The 13,579-nt window shown below is 33.0% G+C and overlaps 1 protein-coding gene and 1 long non-coding RNA gene across 4 annotated transcripts in view; one reads left to right on the forward strand and one right to left on the reverse strand.

Moving 5' to 3' along the window:
- Window positions 1–2,884: 2,884 nt before the first annotated feature.
- LOC125911483 (uncharacterized) lies at window positions 2,885–7,708 on the forward strand. The gene is made up of 3 exons (XR_007454334.1): window positions 2,885–3,141; window positions 5,017–5,067; window positions 7,248–7,708. It is a non-coding gene; the product is annotated as an uncharacterized LOC125911483 (long non-coding RNA).
- A 2,462-nt stretch (window positions 7,709–10,170) lies between these two features.
- GULP1 (GULP PTB domain containing engulfment adaptor 1) overlaps window positions 10,171–13,579 on the reverse strand; it is a 269,420-nt gene continuing 266,011 nt past the window's right edge. For all 3 annotated transcript variants that reach the window (XM_049615355.1, XM_049615357.1, XM_049615356.1), the window contains one exon: window positions 10,171–12,185. In XM_049615355.1, coding sequence (XP_049471312.1) covers window positions 12,114–12,185 — 72 coding nt within the window. In that variant the 3' untranslated portion in view covers window positions 10,171–12,113. The remainder of the gene's footprint in view (window positions 12,186–13,579) is intronic.

Genomic DNA, 13,579 nt, shown 5'->3' on the forward strand with positions numbered 1-13,579 from the left:
CATAGAGGCATTTAATAAGTATCATGGATTATATTAATGCTTATAAAATTTTGTTTCCCTCCTAGAAGTTTCCCATGCTCTATTCCTTTCCTGAGGGACTCGGGAGTAGGCATGTACTTGCTTTGGTCAGTGGAGTAATACATGTATTCACTTCTGAGCATAAGTGATGTGTGCCACTGCCAGACAGAAATGTCGAGTCAGCAAACAGCTTGTCGTGCCTCTTTTCTCTTTACTACAAGATCAGTGATACTACACTTAGGGACAGCTTCTTTAGCCCAGAATAGATCTGCCTTGGAATAGAACTGCAACATTTTGTAATGACATGCACTGTGAGTGAGAAATAAACTGTTGTTCACCAATTGATACTGGCCGGGGGGGGGGGGGGGTGTCACTTGTTGACACAATATATCTTGATCTTGACCTGGGTTGCTTTACTCAGTTCCACTACAAATGAAAGTCACTGTGTTACAAATCAAAACCACCATGAGATACCACCTTATGCCTGTCAGAATGGTTAAAATGTAAACAAGTCAGGGAACAACAGATGTTGGCAAAGATGTGGAGAAAGGGGAGCCCTTTTGCACTGTTGATCAGAATGCAAACTGGTGCAGCCACTCTGGAGAACAGTATGGAGGTTCCTCAAAAAGTTAAAAATAGAACTACCCTATGACCCAGCAATTGCATTACTATGTATTAATCCAAAGGATAGAAAAATGCTGATTTGAAGGGGAACATGCACCTCAATGTTTATAGCGATGCTCTCAACAATAGCCAGATAATAGAAAGAGCCCAAATGGCCATAAACTGATGAATGTATAAAGAAGATGTGGTGTATATATACACAGTGGAATATTACTCGGTGCTCAAAAAAAAAAATCTTACCATTTGCAACAATGTGGATGGAACTACAGTTATTATGCTAAGCGAAATAAGTCAGTCAGAGAAAGACAAATATTGTATGATTTCACTCATATGTGGATTTTAAAAAACAAAACAGATGAACGTAGAAGAAGGGAAGGAAAAATAAAATAGAAACAGAGAGGGAGGCAAACCATAAGAGATTCTTAAATACAGAGAACAAATTGAGGGTTGATGGAGGGGAGGTTGGTGGGGGATGGGCTAAATGGGTGATGGACATTAAGGTGGGCACTTGTTGAAAGAAGCACTGGGTGTTATACGTAAGTGATGAATCACTGTGTTCTACTCCTGCAACCAACACTACACCCTATGTTAACTAACCTGAATTTAAATAAATAAATTTTTTAAAAAGTCATTATGACCTGACTCAACACCCATTCTATGACTATTATATTAATTCCTCTTGAGTTGGTCAAGCATGAACATCTAATATCCCTAACTTGATTAATATCTTTCTAAAGGCTAATATAATGTGTTATGTTTATACTTTCATATTTTTCTTCACCAAAAAATTTTTATACTCAAGATATTTATGTGGTATCTGCTGTCAATGAACGAGATTATGTTAATTTATTTTCATTGTTTTGTGGGTCTTTTGCATTTTAGGACAACCTTGTATAGTCCTCTCCTTCTGCATGAACTTAAATATATTAAATACATTACTGCATTTTCATCCCCCAGAGGGTCTTTATTTACCTTTGGCAGACACTAGGGCTTAAAATGAAATAAACAGGATCTTTGGAGTGGTATTGGAAAGTATCATTTGTAACATTTCTACAACTTAAAAAAAATCTAGTTTCTATTGAGGGCCTATAAAATTAATACCCACTCAATTCTGGTTTGAGTATCATTTCTATATTTCTGATGCGTTCTAGACTGTTTTTAGACTTAACAGGTCTTTCTTCTGGTGTTTAGGTCTACAGAAAAGTAGCACTTCTACAAGTAACTTCTTCCTATATCTATATTTTGCTTTTTTAACACTTTGAGTGTTATATTAATAAAAATTTAGCCAGTAAACATATAGGTTGCCACATATTTCAAGAAGCTGTTAATAATTTTTAAGTAAACTTTTAAATACAGAAAAGTTTTAGGTTTACAGAAAAATCATAAAGATAGAACAGGGAATTTCCACGTACTTTACACATATGTCCCCATTATTAACATGTTTTGGATTTGTTACAAGTAAGGAATTAATATTGATGCATTATTAACTGAAGTCCACAAATTATTTGGATTTTCTTAACTTTTACCTAGTGTCCTTTTTTCTGTTTCAGGAGCCCATTGAAGGATATTTTGGTTGCTTCTAGTGTTCAGCGACAGTGAATAAAGTTGCAATAAACGTACACATGCAGGTTTTTGTGTAGACATAAATTTACAAATCAATTAGATAAATCCCTATGAGAGTGTTGCTGAATTCAATGGTAAGACTGTTTAGTTTTGCAAGAAGCTGCCAAACTGTCTTCCAAAGTTGCTGTACCATTTTACATTCTCACAGCATTTATATTCTGCTGTGCTACATCCTTGCCTGCAATTGGTATTTTCAGTATTTTGGATTTTAGCCAAATACTGTTATTTCATATGGAAGTTCTAGTTAGGAAGAGGCAGACAGCATCAAGAATAGCCAATTCTGAGAATCATTAATCCAAGTAAGATGTTTCAAAGTCCACTTCAGAATACTTTAACATTAGTTATTTGGGGAAACTCAACACATCATTACTAAGTTATCTTTTTGCCTGCTTGAATGTATTTTTTCTATAAAAAGATGCTAGAACAAAAGTTGCAATCAACAAATAGGGGAATATGCTGTAACGCATGTTTCAATAAGTTAAAAAATTAAAAATATAACACTACACAATCCAAAGTGTATTACATGATGGATATTTGAACTGTGTATTTCAGTAGGGAAATATCTACAACTTGTGGAATTTACAGTTTTCATATAGAAACCCACTTATACTGTGCCACACTTTCCAATCTGTAGGAATAAAGAGTTACGACATAGTAATCAGAATTTTCTGAGAAATTATCCACACTACTTTATGTACATCGTGAAAACCCTAAACTAGAACAGTTGATAGTGAATGATCCTTTTATCACAGAACTGAGAGATGTTTTCTGCTCTACAGAATTAACTCAATGGAATATATTGGATAAAGTTTTCTATAAATAGTATCATATGTAGAGCAAAACTATAGAGGATCAAAACACAGCATCATTATATGGGTAAGCTAATTAAAAATATATCATGTAGAACAAAACTGGCACTATGTAGCATTAATATAGGAACATAAAAATTAAGAAATAGAAACTCATTTTGTAAATTTGTTTTATAAAATCTTGGTATGAAAACAAACATGTTTTATGAATGCATACATATTCATTGTATTTTTTTGTATTTGTTTTTAAAATTTGAGGTTCTTACAAAAGCTTAACCATAGTAGGCTTGTCTGCCTCTCGTTTAGAGTCTATATGGAATATTGCTATAAATAAAGGGAAATCACATTCTTTTATATTCATAATTGCCTTGGTTCTAATTCATATTCACAACTATTATGAAGTGTCAGGTAATAAAGTCAAGAATAATTTATAAAAACATCTGAATAATTGTGCACTTTAAATGAGAAAATATATTTACATGCTGCCCTATATTCTGTAGAAAAAAAAGGCATATTTTGTGAATAAACTCATTTTGGCAGAATAGAACTATTTAGATACAAACCCCAGCTTGTCTGAATGTATAACTGATGGTGTTCACAACCGCCCTTTGTTTAAGACCTTATATCTAAGAAAAACAAAAGTCATTATGAAATTGCTGCTCAATACTGTCTACTTTAGAACCACATTTCTGTAGTTTGCTAATAACTTTTCCATATTATGCTGATCTGCAATTTTTGAAACCATATTTTTAACCCAAGTAGTTTGGCATAATTTCTAAAGTAACTGCTTTATTCTGGGAAATCTGGCTGCCATGATTAGTGGTTTTCCTTCAGTATTTCCATACAAGTAAGTTCCCACTGATGTACTTGTGGTTTCACATATACCAAAAAATATTCTATGATGAGTGCTGGATGGAAAGATTGTTCATCTCAGAATGATCTTTCTGGCCACATAGACATACCACAATTTGTATCAGTAATCTTGAAACTTTGGCAGTCATAAATATACATTACTCTTTCCAATATATACTCATTATTTATACCATTTTCTTTTGATGTTGTAACCTTTAGGAAATGAAAGAAAAAGAAATATGTCTCTAAAACGTCTCCGAAAAATGTTTTAAACATCTCCAAAATTTTCATTGAATACCCAAACTACTTTAATAATTGGCTTAAACCAAATTTAGAATCACATTTCTAGAAACTTCAATTGTGTGTGCGTATACACACACACACACACACACACACACACACAAAGACTTTCCTTTCGGGAATGGAGGCATAGAGTGGAGATGAAACCAGGGTGCAGAAATTTCAATTGTTTCCTCAGAATATGTACAGTTAAGGGGCATAAAAGAATCAGTGAAAGACAATAATTTGTTCTTTCTTCCAATCTATATCCACCCAGAAGAACAGACTCTAGTCAGCACAAAAGGACCTCATCAGAGAAGTCTTTTAACATAAAGCATCTGTCTTAAGTATTAAAAATGTGACTTCAGTTTTCCTCTTAAATACCATCACAGCTGACCTTTTGAAACAGAGCTGAAGTTTCTCTCTGCTTAAAATTGCTCATTCTGTTGTAGAACAATAATCAATTAATGCATTTATTTTAATCTTGCTTGGCCTTTCTTGAGAGCAAGCACATTCCAAAATAGTTCTCTGTGTTCTTTAAATCCTAGTTACATTGTTTCCTTTTACATCCTAAAAATGAACTAACTATAGCAAATTTCCTGATAGTTGTTAAAGAAAAAGATAAGTGGTACTACATGAAAGTTAATATTAAATATTATATGAGATAAAAACCCTTGAACATGTAAAATTTTAAATGATAAAACATGGTCTTCCTTTTACTTTATTTCATTTTGTTAGTTGTTAGACGATTTTCATGCATTGTTTTTGGGGACATTTTTGTCTAATTTTGCTTTGACCTTCTAATTTTCAGTTGGGGAACAGTGCGGGAAACAATCTGGTTTTGATGGAATCTCAAAGTTTTGTAAGTGTGTGTGTGTTCTAAATAAGCTCAACTAGGTCGTATGACTCATGTGCTTTCCGTAGTCTCATTGACTTTATTTAATGTCTACAAGCTTTCTAATTAATTTTATTTGATCAGATAGACATTCTTGATTGCTTCTTTTTGCAAAAAATGAGTGGTTTGCTATGAAGGAGGTACTACTTGAGAGTTTTCGGTAAAATATCTTGCAAAGGCTTGTACAAATTTGATCAATTTGCATAGCAGAAATAAATATTCAAGCCCCTTGTGGTTTTCAAGGACAGCTGTTTTCTCTAGTTGTTTCTCTATGATTAAGGCTTAGGGAAGGATACAGAGTGATGAGAAATACAATTTCTACCTTTGGAAGATTTAACAGGCATGCTGGAGATTTTTACGTTTTCTGCATTTTCTTTTTTAACACATACAGCAGTAAGAAAGACTGCACCAACAAGCTACATAAAAGAGCATAGCTCATATGTTAAAGCCAAGTTTTACTTGAATATATTTCAAGAAAGTATTCTAATATTGACATTTGCACATACATTTTCATTATAAAACCTAAGTACATACAAGCAAGTTCCTATAAAATATAGAAATATGACAAATTCTCTGTGAATTTAAATGTCTCTCTTCATGTAAGCAAATATAAGAATGCTTGTGTTTTGATATTTCAATATAGTATTAGAAATCTCAGCATTTCTTTGTTGGCATATTCATGGTTTAATGTTTGCTTGGAGAGGAGAGTCTCTGAATTCCTTTGAGAATGCATTATCTTGAAGTTATCCTGAAAATTTGGCAAGCCATTAATACTTTGAGGAGAACCATAGGCCCCATTTCTCCAGTGTAACTATGCTTGGAGACCTTTCAATGTATCCTTAGGTGTAGGAAAGGTTGAGAAAAAAGAGAATCTTAGAATCATGCTTTTGCCTTGCATTCAACTTTTATTAAAAGGATCGAATCCTATACACACATTTTGAGATTATAAACAGATACAAAGGCTGGGACAGTTTTGTGGTCTCTGCTGTTGCCTTTTAAGAGACTGTTGCCAGCTAGATGCACTATTTACCTAGGAGACATTGATTCAATATTTATTTAAACTAGTATGTAAATAAAAGATGAAATATGTGGTTTCCATGACTTTTTTAAATCTTTGGTTAGTTTGGAGGACTTCATCCCTTTTTTATGCCAAGAATAGCTAATGTTCATGAACTTCATGAACCCCACATTACATGACTTTTCCAAAGTCATGGCTCAGATCAGAGCTATACCCACAAGTGTACCACCAAAGTATGAAGTTTTAAATCCTAGTTCATTGATTCTCTATAGATCAGACTGAGATATCCTAAAGCAAATAGTTTATATAAGTAATCTTACTAAAAATTACTTAAAATTTTAAGTAAGCTCTGGTTTAGAAATTTTCAAACTCAAGTTATTCTAAGTAATATTTGTTTTTCTAATTGCCATAGACGGCAGAAAGTAATGGAACAAGTGGCCAGCTTATTTTCAGGTATTTTCCTGTTTAATTCCTTTTATGTAGAAAAGATGAAAACCACAAGCATTACCAGAGAACTAAGGGAAATTAAAGAGGAATCACTTTAGAAACAGCTTTTTACATAATTGCATCATAGGTATTACTCTCTAGCCTACAAATGGTCCAAATTGTCTGAAAACTGAACAGGTCAAATATCTGTGCACAGCCACTTTGCCAAGTGTGGATTACTTGGTATCTTTGAATATTTATGACTATCCCTTCATTACCTATCTCTTCCCATTCCCTGTACTGTCTAGCACAACCTAAGATTTTTTCTTAATTAAAGCGGATACCAAGAATAAAATAAACGAAGTCCCGACCTGCTAAATAAAGCGAGAGTGTGAGTGTGTGTATTTGTGTCTGTGAGAGAACTCAGTATATCCTGAATCTTTGCCAAAATTTCTCTGCATACATTTCTTATATATACACTTAGCTACCTAAACTGATTACTTAATGATTGATAGTAAACAACTGATTTTTAAAATTATATAAAAAATCAAAATGACATGAGACGTTGGAAAATAACAATTTCAAGTTGGTCCCAGGGTTATATTAATTTTTCAACTATTAGTAGATTTAGCCATAACATTTTTTATTTTTCCTTTTCAAAATGTAGCCAAGAAACAAACATCTTTCTTTGCTTTCTTTGCAGGAAAGAACCAGTCTCTGGATTATTTCCAGGCCATCCAGACAGCTATTTCAACTGGAACAAGTGACCTTTGGAACAGACTAGAACACAGCAGCCTGGCCAGACAGAGAGGAGGGAGTAGTCAATTGGGAAGGGCCCCAACATGTTCTTGTAAAATGTCATTTGAAGTAAGAGGACAATAAAAATTAAGGACAAATAAATGAGCTTAAAAATATTTAAAACCAAGAAAACTGTGTGACCACAATATGGGCTTCAAGGAAAGATACAGTAGGAATCTATAGCTATCATTCTTTAATACACATGTTCAACAAATACTGGTCTCCATCCCCTTCAGTATAAGGAATGTCTCTCAATTACATAATATTAATCTTTAAATCTTCACCACCTCTTTGAAACTCAGTAATCATTTGTTTTCCTTCCTTCAGTTGGGCAAAATTTCCTTAGTCTATGATTCTATAGTGGTTGTTAGATGCGCTTAGAGAATCGTCAAGATCTTTATTTAGCAAATTATTGCTGCAGTGAGTTTAAAGTTAAAATAATAGCAAAGATTTAATCAGAGAAAACAAAGTGGTTATCTTCTCCTAACATTCACTTGGAAGGCATGCTGTTCTTTTCTTTCACAGAGAGCTTATGAAGTTTTAGCTCACATTATTAGCAAGAAGTATGTTAAAGAATCGAACCTCTACTGAATGCTTATGGACAAAAGTGTTGTGCTTGGCACCACAGGATATAAAAATGTCAAGGCAATCTTTTCTTCAAGATTTTGGGGAATAAATAGAAATGTTAAAAAAAACTTTAAAAATGTTTTTAAAAGATTTTCCAAGACAGTATTTCATTTATTTTTGCAAAACATATGAATGATAATTCAATAAAGTACAAATTACCAAGAAAATGTCACCAGATATCAGAATGTCCTCTAATAGAGAACTTAATTATGTTCAATGGGTACTGGAGAACCCTTTTAAGAAGGTAATTCTTACAGCTTCTAGCCGGGTTTTCTTAATGAAAGAAAGCAACATTTAAATGCCTTAATGCATATTCCAAAGTGCCTATAGACAGACCTGCATGCAAACTGTAAAAGTCTGACTCAGTGAATTTTGAGTATGCATCTGAATGAACGCCAGAAACGTGGCTAAGGGAAATAAAGTAAATTTTTCCAAATTCATAGTTATAGTTATGGTGGTACCATTAAGTGACACAAAACCCAATGTAATGGCATAGAAATTTCACTATTTCAACTTATCATGTAATGTCAGAAAATGTTTGAAATGGGACGTTAAACTCAACTTCTTAAGTATGTCATATTTTGCATATTATCTATGATTTAGGAAGTAGTGTATCTTAGAATCCATGAACTAGAGTGGAAAGAAATGCTTCCAGAGAAATGTAATCTCCATATTTCGCAAAAATTTACTTGAAAGCAAGGACAGAGAAGAGCATAAATTATTTTTGGTGGTCTCCTTATTAGAGTAAGGAAATCCACTTTGGATGAATCCAGACAAAATATGTTTTATATGCAGGATTTCTAGAAGAAGTAGGTTACATTTGGACATTAACAATATATGATCAAGACATGAAACAAGTGTGTAAGAATTAAGGTTTTGTTCCATTTATGAGATGGACATTTAAGGAGGAAGTTCTTGAGAATCTGTCAGAGGTTATCTAGGAAGGAGAGGACACTTGTTAGGTCCTTCCTGCCTGAGATATGGGATCTGAGGGCAATACCAGCCATGATTATCTCAGCAATGTGTTTGCCACCTATAAACAGTGTAGTTTAGGTGGAGTCTGAGATTTAGTTGTCAAAATTGAGTCCAAGATTCTCCAACTAATTTAACAGAGGTTGAAATCCAAAATCATGAACAAATATTGAATTTGGAACTATATATGGAAACACTGGAACAGAAAAATATTAGCAGCCAGTTTTTTTTCATGGTTATGTTAAATAACATCAAAAAGAGAAAAAAAAAAACAACTTAGAAATGAGACAATGCAAATCTATCAGAAATTCTATCTGAACATAAATTCCCATAATGGGACCAAAACTTTTTTAAAAAATTCAAATCCAAAATAAAATAAACGAAGAGAAAATTGTTGCCATTGAACTGGATATCTAACACTGTAGACACTAGCCAGTGCTAGGTACCCACATTTAAACATAGTTAAATATATATATTCTCTGGGAAGATTTCGGTTCACACGGTACTTTCGTACATATTGTTTTTCACTCATTCGTTCATGTATTGCCTTACTTGTCCCTTATGACAGTAAACTAACTGAAGGCAGAAATCTGGTCTTCAATTTAACAATGTTAAGTAAGCAAACTTACGAGATGTGCTCTTACCCACATGATATACATTATCACATAAAGTGAGTAAAAAATGAACGTTATTGAATAGACCGATGAATTGTTCATTGGTGTGCAAACGCTGTGCATTTGAGTCCTGTGAATCTTTAAAATACTACTGTGTTTTCAAAAGGCTCAAAACGTCATGATATTGCAGTGAGCCACAACTCAGATCTTTTATCAACTCCACCTTTTAAAGCCTATCAGCCAAGAAAGCCTTTACATTATTACCAGGCTAAAAAGGCTCTGAATTTTGAAAAGAGGTATTTACATAATACGGTTATTGCACCAGATGCTTCTAGTGAAATCACAAACTACATTATGACCTATCTCACCAGCAGGACCAAGTCCACTGTTTCCACAACTGAATGGTATTTGCTTATGCAGCTAAAATGTGTGTGGGCTATAAGAAATGAAGTTAAAAGTAAAGTTCATTAATCCCTTTCCTTTCTTTTCCCTGCCTCCCTTCCTTCATTCCTTTGTTCCTTCGTTCCTTCCTCTCTTAGGCTTCATTTTACGAGCAGGAAACTTTGTTATGTAAGTAGCTTCAGAATGTTTCTAACTTAACTAGAGATTATTTAATGAGTAAATTACACCATTTATTTATTTAAAATTATTTATTCTCAGCAAAATCAAACATATCATTGAGTTTACATAGAAATACAATTTTCAACTGGATCTTCATAAAAATGCACTGGTGAAATAAATGTTCATAATTAATGAGCAATTATGTACTATTTAGTCATGCCAGTAGAACGGATTACCATTAAAAATTGGTAAAGTAACGTGTCTTAAGTGTGCAAATACCATCTTAGTACTCTATTGTGTTACCATTGATAATAAATGGCTGCTAAATATATACCTATTACATAAAGCTTTTTAAAGTACAATAAAAATACAAATTCTATCTGTTAAAAAAAAAGCCATTGAAATGGCTTCTAAACATCCTCATTATACAAATTCCAAAATACTATATGACAAACAAAATTATAAAGATTCTTCTTTATGAAACATATACTAACCTCTAATTAAGGTACAACTTAGCAGATAACAGAAAACAAGGCTTATATATACCATAGAACATCATGAAGATACATACAAATATAATATTGCATAAGCATATTTGATTTCTTTTCCTACTGAATATGTACCTTTAGCACTTGACAGAAATTCCCATGAGTAAAATAAAAATCTACTTTTAAGATCTACCCCTAATCTAAGCTCATATTTTCATTAATCTATTTTTCTTATGATGTGATGAACCAAATTTTAAATTTTGACCATAGATTTTTCTTGCACTGAGTACAAACTAAAGCTTGTTACATAATGGGCAAATGCATAGGAAACAAACATTTTTAAGGGTCAGAGCTCATCAACACATTATGAATTAAGTACAAGAAAATTTTATTGTTTATGTTGAACCAAACTGAGAAGCCACTTGGTTTTTGTGAAAAATGAGATTCTGACTTCAACAAAAACAAATACAAATTAAATTTGCTAAATAATATTGATGATTCATAAAGAATAGTTGTCATAGATTTCAAAATATCAAAACTAATGGGTCATCACAAAATAAAATTTGGTGAGAAAATATCTATGAAAAGGAGAAAATATGAGAAGAATAATTTTATTCAGTGAGAAAAAATATAGTTGGTAAAGTATACATGGGTAATAGACATTGCAACCATAGACAGCCTAAATTCCAAATATTTTTTTAGGAAATATTAGCTCAGATGATATTGAGATGCTTAGCAATGTAAATCCTTATCTCATTAGATAGGTGTCTATCTTATCTCATTAGAAATTAAATATTAAGTGTTTTGTGAAGAGCAAATGTTCATTTTTTCCCATAATCTTTACTTATGAAATAAATAAAAGACTTAGAGTATAACTGATAATAATAGATAACACTATTACTTTGTTTTTGCTAACAAATACTCTATTTGCTTTAATTATTATTGGAAATTATATTTTTGCTATTTTACTTGCTACAAATGACCTCGTGGCATTATATTCAAAGTTTACATTTTGCAATGACATGAACAACATTTAATCCATAAAATAACATCTGTCTAATGGATGGTAACATGTTTATTGGTTTGAATATAGAACATATTTAGCTTGGCATTGGTATATCTTGTCAAGACTTTGAAAGGTATCATTAAAGTATGGCTTTTGGGAATCAATAATAAACTAGCAGCCTGGAGAATGAACACAAATTTCAAGATGCTAATTATTTAGAACTCAGACACAAGACAGATATTTGGGTAATCTGTTTTTTGATTATAAATTCATCTACAAGAGAAACAGAAAGGAACATAAAAGTATGATTTACTTTACAATTAGTTGTTTTTGAAATAAATGTTATAGATCAATAATGAACATTTTACTAAAATAATTTTCAAAAAGTTAAGATTTTCAAAAATATATTGGCACATGAATACTACCTTTCATAAAATAATAATGAATGATGTATATGTATAGAAAACAAATTAAACACAAATCTGGATCTCTTGTTCTTGACATCAGCACCTGCTGTCTAATGGGTCGAGACAAAATACTGTGCCTTCAAGAGTTAGTCCCATTTTGAACCCCTCCTGTAAAACAGAGTAAAATAATTAAAATAGGAAATGCTTATGGCAATAATGACAATAATACTAGTGATAATAATGATAATCAGGAAATAAAGAGTCTCTGAATAGAAGTTGAAATCTTCATGCTTTGATCAGCTAAGAAAAAATACGTCAAATGCTGGTTTGTCAAAATTTTATATTGGTGTATATCCCAGACAGTTGTGTACACCCATTAGCATTTTAAATGTTTTAAATATATGTGAAGTTAGCATGCATGAAAGACAAAAGAAAACAGAAATATATGGAGTTAAGTAGTTTTAAGACTTACATGTTTTATTTCAATAAAATCTGTAATGCCATTCTACTCTAGTTTAAATTTCCTCTGTTGGCTTTAAAGATCAATATTCATTTAAATAGAAGTAAGATAGCTAGACCTCAAGTTTGATGAAAGGTTCAACAGAGCCTTATAGTTTTCATCTTTTCTTCCTGGTTGCCACTGTCCAGAGCTAGGTAAAATACTTTTAGTAAACACAATGCCATATCCTATGTGCAGACCACTTTCTAATGGAGGAAGCTTCCTCTACTAGTCCTGCTATTTCTTCTTTTTAAAAATTTTTTTAATGTTTTTATTTATTTTTGAGACAGAGAGAGAGCATGAGCAGGGGAGGGGCAGAGAAAGAGGGAGACACAGAATCTGAAGCAGGCTCCAGGCTCTGAGCTGTCAGCACAGTGCCTGAGGCAGGGCTCGAACTCACGGACTGTGAGATCATGACCTGAGCTGAAGTCAGATGCTTAACCGACTGAGCCACCCAAGCGCCGTCCTGCTATTTCTTACAGTTTCAAGTTGTAGCTTTGAGTCTCACTCCCCCTAAGCACGTTTTAGATGTTTTTGGAAGTTGTCTCTGACTTATTGAGAGCAAGTACACAATTGCTGTGAGAAGTTTTCTTCCTCCTAAGATTTTGTGTTAAAAGTTGGTGGCAAGGGGAGCCTGCGTGGATGTCTGCTGAGTGTCCAACTTTGGCTCAGGTCATGATCTTACAGCTCAAGTCCCCTGGAGCTTGCTTCAGATTCTGTATCTCCCTCTCTCTCTGCCCTCCCCTGTTCAAACTCTCTCTCTCTCTCTCTCTCTGTATCTCTCTCTCTCAAAAATAAACATTAAAAAAAGTGGCAAAAGAGTTTGTCCTCTACTCCAAGCTCTCTTCATTTTTGCATAAGATAATGGGCTATCTCCAGTTTTCCATCTCCTCTCTCCCCACCCTTGCTCTTAATCTATGCACACTGGCCTGCCAAAGAAGAGAGAAAAAGCAGGGACTCACATTAATGAAAGGAACTGGGGCTACATTTTAGGTTTTTTTGTAGAAGCACGGTGGCAGTTTATATATATATATATATATATATATATATATATATATATATA

Source organism: Panthera uncia, assembly GCF_023721935.1.
Source record: "Panthera uncia isolate 11264 chromosome C1 unlocalized genomic scaffold, Puncia_PCG_1.0 HiC_scaffold_3, whole genome shotgun sequence".
Taxonomy (NCBI): domain Eukaryota; kingdom Metazoa; phylum Chordata; class Mammalia; order Carnivora; family Felidae; genus Panthera; species Panthera uncia.